The following is a 14,021-nucleotide window of genomic DNA, read 5'->3' as shown; positions in this document are numbered from 1 at the left end:
GTTATTGTATCAGCTCCACCTCAGATCATCAGGTATTAGATCCTGGAGGTTGGGAACCCTTGATATAGGGCCCATTCCTGCCCCTTACTAACTTACTTATGCTAATACAGTCGCTCCTGGTAAAGACAAAACAGCATTATCAGCTTCAGAGTAATTAAAACCTTAATACTGAACACAAATCAGTTAAATAGGACACAAAAATCAATGTTATCAGGAACGTGAGCTGAGTCAATTACTACAGCTATTAAAGAGAGTAAAAACCTGTGTGTTCCAGTAAGCCTAGAGTTTCATATAAGTTTATTAAGGGAGTATTAGAGGAGAAGGGAGAAGGCAATGGCACCCCACTCCAGTACTCTTGCCTGGAAAATCCCATGGACGGAGGAGCCTGGTAGGCTGCAGTCCATGGGGTTGCTAAGAGTCAGACATGACTGAGCGACTTCACTTTCACTTTTCACTTTCATGCCTTAGAGAAGGAAATGGCAACCCACTCCACTGTTCTTGCCTGTAGAATCCCAGGGACAGGGGAGCCTGGTGGGCTGCTGGCTATGGGGTCACACAGAGTCGAACACAACTGAAGTGACTTAGCAGCAGCAGCAGCAGAGGAGAAAGGTTGAGAACCCAGGCCTGGTCTCAGACACACCTGGAACTCTGTCTGGCTCTGTGTAGGTCCCTTATGCAAACACCCTCTCTAAGCTTCCATTTCCTCATTTATAAGATACAAACAAGAGCACCTAGCTCACAAGGATCATGTGACTATATACAAAGTGCTCAGCCAAATGCTGCCACCGAGTAAAGGTTTATAGCTGTTGTTACTATGACTCCAGAGAGTTTCTGCATCCAAACACGCTTTCTCATTTTCTCACAATTACACGCCCTAACCAGAAGACTTGGGACTTAGGAATCAACTGCCCTCACTGAGCCCTCATCTCCTCTGTCCCTAGGGATGGTGAACTTCAGTGAGGTGTCCGGATACCCCGTGCTGCAGCACTGGAAGGTCCGCTCCGTGATGTATCACATCAAGCTCAACCAAGTGGCCGTCTCTCAGGGTGAGCGCAGCTGTGAGCCGTCACCCACCCCTGGGGTGTGGAGTTCCTTCCCAAGGGCACAAACCTTTTATCCATGTTAAAGATGCCGTCCAAAAATGTAGCCACTTCACAAGATCTATAACCTGTTCACTCGATTCACCCTTCAGGGCAAATGGCTGGAATGGGATCATTTTCTTAGCATAGATTAAATTGCAAGTTCTATCTTGGATGATAGAAGAGATGGAAAGGGCAGTGTGGGAACCATGGAAGATGAGCACCTACTTTATCATTTTTCCTGGGGTCATACAAAAGCAGACTTTTTATAAATTGACAGAATAAAATTTTCCAAATGCAAAGAGTATACTTTAGAGGTTCTATCTGCTGAAAGAAATATGGGAAAGAGGGCAATAAAGGGGAAGTGGTGAAGAAAAATAGAAAACAACCCACTCCAGTATTCTTGCCTGGGAAATCCCATGGACAGAGGAGCCCGGTAGGCTACAGTCCACGGGGTCACAAACACTTGGACACAACATAGTGACTAAACAACACAACAAAGATTTCTAAACAGTAAGTAAACAAGATAGATAGATATAGATTTATCTACTATATATGTGTGTGTGTATACACACACACATACTTATGTCTTTATATCTGTATCTAGTAAGTTAAGAAATAGTGAATTCTAAACTTACTTAGGATAAATTATTCCAAAACAGAACAGTGAGGCATCTTGTGTAAGTATTCTTCAAACCTTAGTGATAAATGCCTTGAGTCAAGTTTTTCCTAACATTTGAGCAATCCCACTGTGAAGTTTGCAAAAGAGAAAATATCTAACAAAACGGCCTTAACGTGGGTTTGCATCCCTATTTCACCTCAGCCCCATGGACTAGAAGAACGTGACTCCACCCCTTGCTCGGGGGCTACAAGAATGTTCCAAACCTGAGCTTTATGCTCCAGAGTCTGGCTTCGCTGTGTTGAGTGGAAGGGGGACTAGAGCTGAATGCTTTTGTTGAGACAGGGTGAGAGGACTCAGGGTTGGCAACAGGGAGGCCGAGCTTTAGGGCCAATGAGAGAGAGATGGAAGGTCAGGGATAGAGAGAAAGAGCAGTGAGACATATACTCGCTAAAGGTAAAGCTTGATGCAGAGAGAAAGAAGAGGCATTAAGGATATAGAATATCTCCAGAGTACACACAGGGGTTTAGATCTTCTCTATCACCAGAGTTCTTGGCAAGAAGGGATTATTAGTGAAGTAAAATCTGCTGGTGCAGAAAATGCCTAGAATGAGATAAGCTACTCTTCATTCTAGAAAAACATGGCAATAGAGACCCTACCCTGAGCACATTCTCATTTGCACTCAGCCCAGATGCTATATGCCTACCAGGGGATAACAGTCGGGTATTTCTGCTGCCACATGCCTTTCGAAGCCACACATGGCATCATGGATGATATGGGTGTCTGCACTTGGGTTCTTAAGCTTGAGCCATGCTCTGCCTTGCCCTGACAGGACACAGGTGTGTCAAAAGGAAGGCTGTACAATGTTGGTCAGAGAAGATACTGGGTTTGAAAAATTTGCCATAGATTATCTTGCTGATAAATATAATTCTCTTAAACAGGGAAAGCAAATCCAAGATTTGTCTGGGGAGGCGAGTGAGGCGGCAAACAGGTTCTTTGTTCCATTTGCCATTTCCCAGTCTTTATATACTTTTTTCCTAAATAGATACAAGCAGTGTTTTAGTGACTTTCCTTTTTATTCGTCTTCCATTGTCTTTCCATTACCAATGTCTCTGCATGAAGAACAAAATCCTGCAGACTTTTTTGATCCCTACACACAGTTAAAATACATTTTACACTGTGACCTTGTACATACACACACACCCACATACACACAACAGAAGTTTCATGAAGCCATATTTCATCTTCTGATGGGAAATGTTCTCTGCTGGTATTTGTGTTTCTATTTTAAACTATGCTATTCTCCTTCATTTTTAATGCTATTATTTGAGCTCACTAAGTTGATTTAATGTCATGATTGTGATTTGGAAAAAAAAAAATTGACTTAAGCAGGTGGGTGGTAGAGATGTGACAATGTTTTACTCAACTTGTACAAAGTTAACAACCAATTGGCTTGAAGAAATATTCTTTTAGGAACTGAAATGTCTGCTTCAGCTACCTGGAAATACTCACCTGATAGTTCCAGCCAGCTCTCCAGCATCACTTTGGGCCATGTGGCCTTGCAGATTTGAGGCTGGAGGGCTTGAGAATCCGGGATACCCATATTATGAATCCTCACTCTTAATCCTGGGTGATGTTTCTCCGTAGCCCTCAGCAACGCTCTCCACTCCCTGGACGGGGCTACATCTCGTGGGGATTTTGTAGCCTTGTTGGACCAGTTTGGCAACCACTACATCCAGGAAGCTATCTACGGCTTTGAGGAATCCTGCTCTATCTGGTACCCAAACAAGCAGGTCCAGCGGCGACTCTGGCTGGAATATGAAGACATCAGCAAAGGTGAGTGACCTGCTCATTGACAAGTTCTATGCTTTGTACAAGCCCTGGCTGCCTGCATGCATCTATGGGATCAAATGCAGGGAGTCTGGAGGTGAAGGTTTAATTCGCCTCAATGCTCTTTTCCATCCTTTGAATTGTCAAGGTTTGGTTACTAAAGCTAAATATCAAAACAGAGGTATTTGGGGAAACTTTAGATACAGGACAGAGTCAAAGCTGTCTGGTCACTGAACTGGTTAATGCAGAGAAAGTAATCTAAAGGTTTTTACCAGCCACCACTCATCCTGCTACCACAGCACAGGCAATGTATTAGATCGTTCTTCTGCAGTAGGGGGAAAGAATAGCCTTGCAGCCTCCCTGTCACTTCCTGCCCCCAGCAATCCCATCCTGCGCTGGCTGGCAACCCCTTCCAGTAACTAACTGCATAGCAAACCCCTTCTCACTCCATCCTGCCCCGTGTTTAGGAGCATTTTTTCCTGCTGCTCTGTGCTATGAGGAAATCTCCATTGCCCCGGGTGTTTATGTAGCTGTGGATAACAGTCTCACAAATGTCCAGTGTTTGATGGCAAGTTAGTATTCAGTCCAAGTATGTATAAGGAACTGGAATTTCTCAAACCTTTTGAATTCACCTTCTAGTGGAGGAGGAGTACTGGCTGGTAAATTTGTATTCTGACTGAGCAAGACTTGGTTTAGAATTGCCATTCATGGAATTTCTTCATCTGAGCTTATCCTCACGGCATTCTGATGAGGCCAAATTATGGAGGTGTGAGTTGTTAAAGGGCAAGTGATGAAATGAGCACAATGAAAACTCAAGAAGTAGGTCAAGCTAAGAGTTGATGACCAAGCTTCCCTCTGAGACTAGGGACCCTCTGCTGTCAGCAGGGCTGCAGCGGGGAAAATGTGCTCCCATGGTTTAGATGCTCTTGGTTCTCTGAGCTCCACACAGATTTCTGTTTTGTCTTGCTTAAGAGGTAGTAGAGGCATGAGAGCCTCTCCTTCCGCTGGACACTTTCTTCCAAAAGAGGCAAGAGGCTTGTGCCTGGGCTGTAGACTTTCTTTCCCGTCCCCCACCAGGTCCTGATTCCTGTAAGCTCAAAGACACAACCACAGGCTTCTTGTCTCCATTCAAGTGTCAACATCTTAAAATTATTCTGATTCCAGTTTGCCAAGAAAGGAGTATAATGTAAGCACATTTCGATAAGACCAGTTCCAGCTGGCAAAACTTTCTTATGTTCCCACTCCAGAGCCTCCTGATTGAACCAAAGGGCTAAACCCTCCTCCATTTCTGTTTGCCAGGGGTTCAAAGATTGCCAGGCTCTGGGACTGTTGGGAGAGGCAAGTCTGACCTTCCTCAGAGCTCCTGGTTCTGCCCCTTGCGTCTCTCCTGAGCATTGTAATATCCTCACTGAGCCCAAGAGGAACATTTGTCCATGGCCTTGGCATTATGCCCTTATCCCTCTTGATCTCAAGCCATTCTTGCACACAGGAGCTAGTTTTGTCACAGTCCAACTGTTGGCTTTATTTTCCCATAAATATGATGTATATCAGGCCTTGCTTGTTATAGATATTAAAATATATTCAACCCCTTTAGTATGTCTAGTTTGATCTGTTGTAGTTGTCCACAGATACCTACCCCCCAGCTGACCCCTAAATCTGACCTCTGTGTTACCCACTTTGCGTCTCTTATCCTTGGGTCTGATTCTTACACTAAAATATTTTTTTCTCTCTAGGCACTAATTTCTTTTTATTCCAAAAGCATGAAGCCTGCTACTGATTAAGAATTATAAGTACATAAGACAAAGGAAGATTTTCTTCTGCTTTTTTGCACTCTGGGGACTGTTGTTCCAAAATGGAATTTATACATTAGTGGTGTCAAGTGTTCTGAGAGGACTGTACCTACCATGACATAAAAGTGACACCTTTTTAGACTCGAGTCCTTTGATTATAGGTTCTTACCTGCTCTAACTTTTAAACCTTTCCAGTGAAAAGGGGTTTTCTGTTCTTTGCTTTTGTACCTATGATTAGGTACCTAAAATTGCTTATGGATTGAATAGGAAAAGAGGTTTGTCAGGGGTGAAATGAAGTGGAAAGATCATAGGACTAGGGGTTGGGAGTCTAGAATCAGCCAGGCGACTTTGTTTATTCAATTAACTATCAGCACCTTCCCTGTAAAGCTCTCATGGTGCCTTCCAGCTCTGACACTTTATGGATCCTCAGAGTCTCCCTTCATGTGAGAGGTTTTCTCAGGTCAGGCGTATGAGTTAAAGACTTTCCTTCTCTTTCTTTAAATCACTATGCAGCTTCTCAAGGGTGGGTTCTATGCCTTATTCAACTTTAAAATCCCAGGGTCCAGCACAGAGCTAGGCACAGGACAATCCCTCAACAAGTGTTGGTTGTTGCTGCTGCTGCTGTTGGTGGGGGGAGTGGTGGTAAAGGCCCTTCTCATGTGATGACTTCCTATGTGGGTTTTATCACAGACACATGAAATAGTTTAGGTATGCCTGCCTGATGAGAATAAAAGGTGGATATGAAATCTTTTTGATGTGGACCTGTTTTAAAGTCTTTATTAAATGTATCACAATATTGCTTCTGTTTTATGTTTTGGTACTTTGGTGACAAGGCATGTGGATTCTTAGCTCCCTGACCAGGGACTGAGCCTACATTAGAAGGTGAAGTCTCAACCACTGGACCACGAGGGATGTCCTTAGAGATGGATATTTTTGACCAGATCTTCAAAGGGCAGCCTTTGTTTCAGTGGACACTTATGTGTCATACAACCACTAAATGTTTTGGTCAGACCAATATTTAGGACCACTTGTCTTCAGATAGGGCTTTCCTGTGGCTCAGTGGTAAAGAATCCGCTTGCAATGGAGACCCAGGTTTGATCCCTGGGTCATGGAAGATCCCCTGGAGAAGGGAATGGCAACCCACTCCAATATTCTTGCCTGGAGAATCCCATGGATGGAGGAGACTGGTGGGCTACAGTTCATGGGGTCTCAAAGAGTCAGACATGACTGAACTACTAACACTTCGACTGTCTTCAGACAAGTCTGACTGGAACTCCAGTCAGAAAAGATACTTCCCATTTCTCATTGTCTAAGATTAGTCTCTCTTCTTTTTTAACAGAGCATATAAAGACTATCTGAATTGAAATTTTCCAACCTTGATCTCTCCACTTCTACACTCACTTCCATCTTCTTCCTTATCCTTTGCCCTCATGCCTCAGGAACTGTAGCGAGTTCTTCCTTTTCAGTTGAGTCTCTCCCCCTGTGCCCTTGCTTCCTTCCCTCTCTGCCTCCTCTCAGTCCTCACTCATTGGTCTCCTCCTTTTTCATCTCTACAGCCTCTTCAGCCTGAGTTTCTATTTTCAAAAAAATGAAATTTTTATAAATATGCAACTTTTTTTATCACTGTTTCCTTTCAACATGTGCTGTGCTAAGTCGCTTCAGTCGTGTCCGACTCTGTGCCACTCTGGACTGTAGCCCGCCAGACTCCTCTGTCCATGGGATTCTCCAGGCAGGAATACTGGAGTGAGTTGCCATGCCCTCCTCCAGGGGATCCTTCCCACTCAGGGATTGAACCTGGGTCTCTTACATCTCCTACATTGGCAGACGGATTCTTTACCACTAGCTCCACGACACATCACAATCAAATTTCTTAAGTAAGTCATTTGTACATCTTTTCTCTATTTCCTCAACTTCTTTTCACTCTTCAGATAATTTCGTCCAACCCTGTTACACTACAGAAATAACTCTGGAGAAGGAAACTAAGGACTTTCTAAGCAGAGTTTCTGTTTTCTATTCTATAGAAAACTAAACCAAATTATCATTTTAGTTTAGTTTAAAACTGAACTATCATTTTATCTTATCTCGGCAGAAGAATTTGTTTCTGTTGGCCAAGTCTGCCTTTTTGTAAATTCTCTCCTTTGGTGTTCCTGATGGTATTCTGTTCAGATTCTCTTTATTAATCTTGGGCCTTTATTTCTCATTCTTTTTTGCCCTCGCTCCTCTAAAGAAATCACTTAAGTTTTGGTCATTTTTCAGGATTTCATCCTTAATGTTCATCTCATCTTCACTGATGCTGGGTGATTCTCTCCTGTATCTACCTCAACCCATATCTCAAATCCTTCCTTTCTCCCTGAAATTAATAAACCCATTTGTCTGTGAGTGTTTACCATTTCTACCTGGATATTCTGTGATCATCTCTTTTCTCTGTATTTGTGAACCACATTGATTTGTGAGCCAGATTGATGGGCCAAAATATAAAGTGAGAAGCCCTTCTTTATATTCTCCTCCCCCATCCATGTTCAACCATTTACAAAGTTTTATTCTTTTTAGCACCTAAATATTTCATTAACAGGTGTCTTCTCCTATCCATTTCTCAAAATTGCATCTCTTTATGGTATCAGCTCATAGGAAATATTGAAGTAGCATCCTCATGTGCCTCTTTTTGTTCAGTTTTGTGCCAGTGTAGTCCATTCTACATTTCACCATCTGTTATCTTTTTTAAAATGCCCCTTAATGGCTTGACTCTTCAGCTTGAAGCCTTTCACTAATGCCTTACATCATGAACCTGGCTTCACTCCCTGTCTTAGTTTCCTATGGCTGCTGTAACAAATTACTATGAACTTGATGGCTTAAAACATCATACATTTATTCCCAAAAGTTCTGGGACCAGAGGTCCAAAATCAGTTTCAGTGGACCAGAGGTCCAAAATCAGTTTCAGTGGACTCAAGGTATCAGTGAGGCCAGCTTCTGAAAGTTCTAGGGGAAAACCTCCCCCTTGCCTTTTTTGCCCTTTCCAGCTTGTAGTGGCTATCTGTATTCCTTGGCTGAGTCTCTTTCCTCCATCTTCACAGGGCATCACTCCAGTCCCTGAATGACGCGGTCTTCTAACTCCTCCTGCCTTCTCTTATAAGGAGCCTTTTGATTACGTTGGACCCAACCAGATAATGCAGGATACTCTTCCCATCTCAAGACTTGTCGTTTAAGCATATCTGCACAATCTCTTTTGCCAATCACTGGTAACATTCATAGGTTCTAGAAATTAGGACCAGGGCATCTTTGGGAGCAAACATTTAGCCTCCCATCCCCTCTGCCCTCTCTAGCTATTGTGTCACTGACCATTCCCTACCTTGAGCATTCCTCCTCTCTGATGACACAAGATTACTTGCATCAATCCAAAAATGGTTGCATTTGATTCCATACAGTTTTAGGCTTTGAGGCTCCCTTCTTGCTTCAGTCTGAGGCCACAGGTATGTGCTCTAAAGTTTCTACGACTACTTTTCTCACTCCGAAATTTTTTCTTGGGCCCCTCTCTTGCCTCCTCCCTTGAAACTCTTTTTTCTAGTGTCTGTTCCTTTGTCTCATTTCTGGGTGGATCTTATGCTCTGCTTAGGCCCTTAGGATCTACAGGTTTGTCTTCCTAGTTATGATTTCTGTCTCTCGCTTGTGTCTTTTAATCACAAACGTCAGCTCCATAAATTGCCATCTGCAGTTAAATGATACCCTGACCCAATGTCAGGCCCCAACTCTGGGTCCAGGGTCAAGATTCCCACTGGTTTGGAAGAGGGCATTGAGCTGTTCCACACTGTTGAGCCTACCCAGCCTTGTCTTCTATCTACCTACATTCTATCACCTCCTTCCTGCTCTTCAAGAGCCAGTTCTAACGTCACCACTTTCACCAAGTCTTCCATGATGCTCTAGTCAGAATCTTTGCTTCCTGTTTTATGCCCTTAGAGCTCCTTATCTATATCCTTTAGCAGTGCTCTTCACATGTCCCTGTATTGTCATTTCCCTGTATGACTGTCTTCCGTGATAATAGACTTGAAAGCATGTACCATATTTCCCTGACTTTTGTAATTTAAAAAGTCTATTTAAAAAATGAAAAATGTATAAAACAGAATAAAGTGAAAAATAAATCTTCTTCTCACTCTTATTTCCCAGTAATCTAGTTCCACTCCCCAGAGGCAACCAGGAAACCATTACTACAGTTTACTATTTATCTGTCCAGAGATGCTCTATTCCTAACCATTTGGAAGTGAACAAAGCATGTTGCAGAAAAGTAGATATATTAGGGTCTTGTCTGTTTCAAAAATGCTGTATATAAAAATATGCATATACCCATCTATATAAATATAATCTTTAGCCTCTCTCTCAGGGCCTTCCCTGGTGGCTCAGCAGTAAAGAATCCTTCTGCAATGTAGGAGGCACAGGAGATGTGGGTTTGATGCCTGGGTAGGGAAGACCCCTGGAAGAGGGCATGGCAATCCACTCCAGTGTTCTTGCCTGGAGAATCCAATGGACAGAGGAGCCTGGTGGGCTACAGCCCCTAGGGTTGCAAAGAGTCGGACACGATTGAAGTGATTGAGCCACACGCACACACATACATTCTCTCTCGTACTACATATGTATATTTGTATGTGTGTGTGTACATACACACACAAGTTATCTGTTTATTTCAAGATTAGGGATATGGTATAAGGTAGGGGCTTTTATTTTTGTACTAAAAGCTTCTTTTGCTTTTCCCACAATAAGCATGGGCCACTTTTCAATAAAACTTTTTTAACACATTAAAAATATATTCTGAAAAGTTTTCTATTATCTCGAGTAAAGATTTAGAAAGTTAACTGGAGAAAGAAGAAAACACAGGTTGTATTTACAAAGAGCTGAACCCTAGATAGAAATCTGGGAGGAAGTGCAAAACAATAGATCATTTCTTATTAATCTTTGAGTCTTCACCCCTGACACAGTGCCTGGAGTATAATTAGCATCACTATTGTCAAACGAGTAAATCCTTTATTTTGTTCTTACTTCAGAAGAAACCAGTAAAAAGAGGCATAGATCTGTAGATTTCAGAAAAGTGACCAAAAAAGTTGAACCTTCTTCCAATAAGAACTTCCACAGGCTTAATTTTAATCCTTAGCCTGACACATTAAGCTCAGTATATTTTCTTTCTCTCTTTCTTCTTTCTTTTTCTTTTTTGGTACTCCATTTGGGAGTGGCTTTCCTTGGGTCTTTCTTCCTTTTCTTTTCCAGTGGCACTTTCACTGGTACATTAGATCTGACCTTTGTCATAGCTCTTCCTTGCCATTGCTTTTGGGGCATATCCGTGGGGTTATCTGGGTGACAATTGGTGATAAGCAAGCTCTTCCTGGCAGCCCACTTCAGTACTCTTGCCTAGAGAATCCCAGGGACGGGGGAGCCTGGTGGGCTGCCATCTATGGGGTCGCACACGACTGAAGTGACTTAGCAAGCTCTTCCTTTTGGCTGTACCTTCTAGTCCATAATCTATTGGGGGTTAGGCAATGGTCAGGGGGTAGGGGCATTGATTGTTTGGTTTCCAGCCAGTTACTTCCTTTCCATGGCAAAAGCCAAGAAGAATATCTTCCTCTTCTTCCAAGACACAAGCTGAGAGTTTTTCCCTTAAAGGGACTCTCTAGCTCTGAGAGGTTTTAGGTTAGAATCAAAGAAAGAAGTAAACCACCTGAATGACATTATATTTCTACCACACAGAATGCCACCTTTCCCACTTTTCATCAATTAGTTTTTGGGTGGATAGAAGCCAAGAAAGACTCAATCGGTTCATCTTCCTAAGACAGTGAACAGATTTCAGCCATAGCTGAAGCAAAAACAATAGCTGAATCAGTCATCAGCATCTGATCCAGTCTGTGAGACTTGGTCAGCAGAGACCTAGTCTGGTGTATATGATGCTGGTGTGGTCCATAGGCTAACAGGCATAACTGTGCTACATGGCACAAAACCCTGTTACATTAAAAGCAGAACATAGAAAGCCAGTGAAGAATAATAACTTACGTCTGTGTAATACTTTATGTGTTACAACCCCAGGGTTGCAAACCAGCTGCAAAGGCTCTTTTTATGTACATTTACAATGACAAAGTTAGCACTCAAATGGCAAAGCGATTATAGCATATAGCTATTTTCTTTCAATGATTAATTAATTCATTCAACAAACGTTTGCTGAGGGCCTGCTACATGCAAAACCCTGTAGTGAGCAGAGAGGGGGTTTAGAGGAAACAGCTGTTCTATGGCATTCCCAGGCAGACAGGCCTGATGAAGGTGCTACTGATGCTGAGCCGGGTGGTATCATAAACAGCAGCTTCCAGGAGGATCTAAGCTTTTTGAAACATATGTGTGTGGATTTAATTTGAGTCTTCAAGTCCCCAGGCTCTGGTGCAGAGTCCGGAGTAAACTGGATCTGTAGATTGAGGGAAGAAGTTATCAAAATAATATTACCAAACAGCCTGTTACGTAGCTTTTCTCATTTAATCCTCAAACATGTGTGCTCAGTCACTTAGTCATGTCTGAGTCTTTTGTGACCTTGTGGGTTGTAGCTCGCCAGGCTCCTCTGTCCATGAAATTCTCCAAGCAATAATACTAGAATGGAAAAAAAAAAAAAAATACTAGAACAGGTTGCCATTTCCTCCTCCAGGGGATCTTCCTGAACCAAGGATTGAATTCAAGTCTTCTGCATTGGTAGGTGGCGTCTTTATCACTGTGCCACCTGGGAAGCCCTCCAGACAACACATCACTTAAGTCTTACCTTCCCTATTTATAGATAAGAAAGTAAAGCCTCAGAGAGCTTAAGTAACTTGCGTGTGGTCACCAAAGCAGTAAGTGACTGAGTGAAGACAAGAAGAATGCCTTCACCTACCAAGATACGTTGCAAATGGCGGCACGCTATTTTGCCTGCCAGTGGCACAAGAAGAGATGAAGGTGGGAAGGTTAGTGGACAAAATGGAAGTGAGATCAAGATGGAATTGAAGCCGAGTCACTGGTCTAAAGTCGCCACCATAGGGCCAGATGTCAACCATGGTTAGACTTCATGGTGGATCTACTGCCTTTCACATTGGGTTTTCTGGATTTTTGGTTGTTGGTGTTGATTTTTTGGGTGCCCGGGGGAGGAGTGGTGGTCCATGATCAATGGTGACAACCCAGATTCTGGAGGAGTGTTTGTTTTCCTGTGCAGCAGTGCTTCTCAAAATTTAATATGCCTGTGTATCACCTGGGATCTTCTTGAAATGGCGATTCTGATTCAGTAAGTCTGGGTGGAGCCTGAGATTCTGCATGTCTAACAAGCTCCTGGATGACACCAAATAGCAAAGCTAGATTCTCTCCTCAGAGACCAACAGGGTGTGGGTTCCTTCATCATCCTGCTTATCCCACCTGGCGCAGGAACCTCAACACGGGAGCCACGGCACAGTGGACTCGAGGGCTGTGTCCTGGAGTCGTCTCTGCAGAGGACAGTCTGTCACAGAGAGGAGGACAAGCCTGGATGGTTTTCACTTTGGATCAGGACTTTTCTCCTTAAAGCCATTGATTGTTAGGCTTGTGTGCAGAATTGAACAGTGCCTTTGGGCACTGAAAGGAATTGGAAACACGCCAACAATTAGGGTTAAATGTGATACACACTTTTTTAATCACTTTGTGCTGTAGACAACACTATCCTCATCGTACTACCTCAAGGATTCTATTTTTTTAAAAATAGTGTTTGAGTCCCCCATTTGTTTTCCTCTCAAAATAAAAATTTATTAGTTTCATATTTTAACCTGGCTAGTATTTAATTGATGGGATGACAATTCTGGTGGCAATATCGAACTTCTTTCATATAATGATGAGCCTGACAATAGTGACATCTTGTCCATAATACACGTTAGTAGTTGATTATAGAGCTTTCTGGATATAGCTGCTCAAAATATGTAAGCTTTTGCCTTCACAGCTTGATGGATTGCTTCCTGAGGATGGGCTCATTCATCCATTTATTCATTTCCTTCTATATCTGAATATTTGTCTAGGCACTTTGCATATAATGGCAAATGACACAGAAAAACTCCCTGCTTCTCCAGAGCTCATATCTTAGTGAAGAGAGAAAGAAAGTGGCAAGTGACAAATAAATGAGAGCAATGACTCTAGACAGTGATAGATACTATGAAGAAACAAAAATCAGAGGATGTAATAGAGGGTGACTGGGCGATGGGGAAAGGGGTGCTGATTAAGACAGCAGGCACAGAGAAGGCCTCAATGATAGTGATGAAGCAGGGAGTTTGAGCTGAGATGTGGCAGACAGAGCTAATCATGCAAAGATCTAGGAAAAGAACAATCCAGGCAGGGGACATAGAAAATGCAAAGGCTTCATAAGTTTTTGAATTCTCATAGCTTCTAGCATCATGTAGCACATATAGAATTTACTTAGTAAATATCAGACTCATAACCACTATTACTGAGAAGAAAAAGGCCTGGATTCTCTGGTGGACTATGAAGAGAAGAAACTCTGCTGCTAAGTCACTTTGGTCGTGTCTGACTCTGTGCGACCCCATAGATGGCAGCCCACCAGGCCCCGCCATCCCTGGGATTCTCTAGGCAAGAACACTGGAATGGGTTGCCATTTCCTTCTCCAATGCATGAGAGTGAAGTGAAAGTGAAGTCGCTCAGTCCTGTCCAACTTTGAGTGACCCCATGGACTGCAGCCTA

At 42.8% G+C, this 14,021-nt stretch overlaps 1 protein-coding gene across 1 annotated transcript in view; it reads left to right on the top strand.

Moving 5' to 3' along the window:
* LOC129653252 (astrotactin-1) overlaps window positions 1–14,021 on the top strand; it is a 117,701-nt gene that overhangs the window by 28,771 nt on the left and 74,909 nt on the right. Inside the window, exons 8-9 of the mRNA XM_055582746.1 lie at window positions 942–1,046; window positions 3,346–3,534. Of these exons, the coding sequence (XP_055438721.1) occupies window positions 942–1,046; window positions 3,346–3,534 (294 nt within the window). The remainder of the gene's footprint in view (window positions 1–941; window positions 1,047–3,345; window positions 3,535–14,021) is intronic.

Source organism: Bubalus kerabau, chromosome 5, assembly GCF_029407905.1.
Source record: "Bubalus kerabau isolate K-KA32 ecotype Philippines breed swamp buffalo chromosome 5, PCC_UOA_SB_1v2, whole genome shotgun sequence".
In the NCBI taxonomy this organism is placed as follows: Eukaryota; Metazoa; Chordata; class Mammalia; order Artiodactyla; family Bovidae; genus Bubalus; species Bubalus kerabau.
The sequence above is the reverse complement of the archived record's forward strand: the minus strand, read 5'-3'. Positions and strand labels throughout refer to the sequence as shown.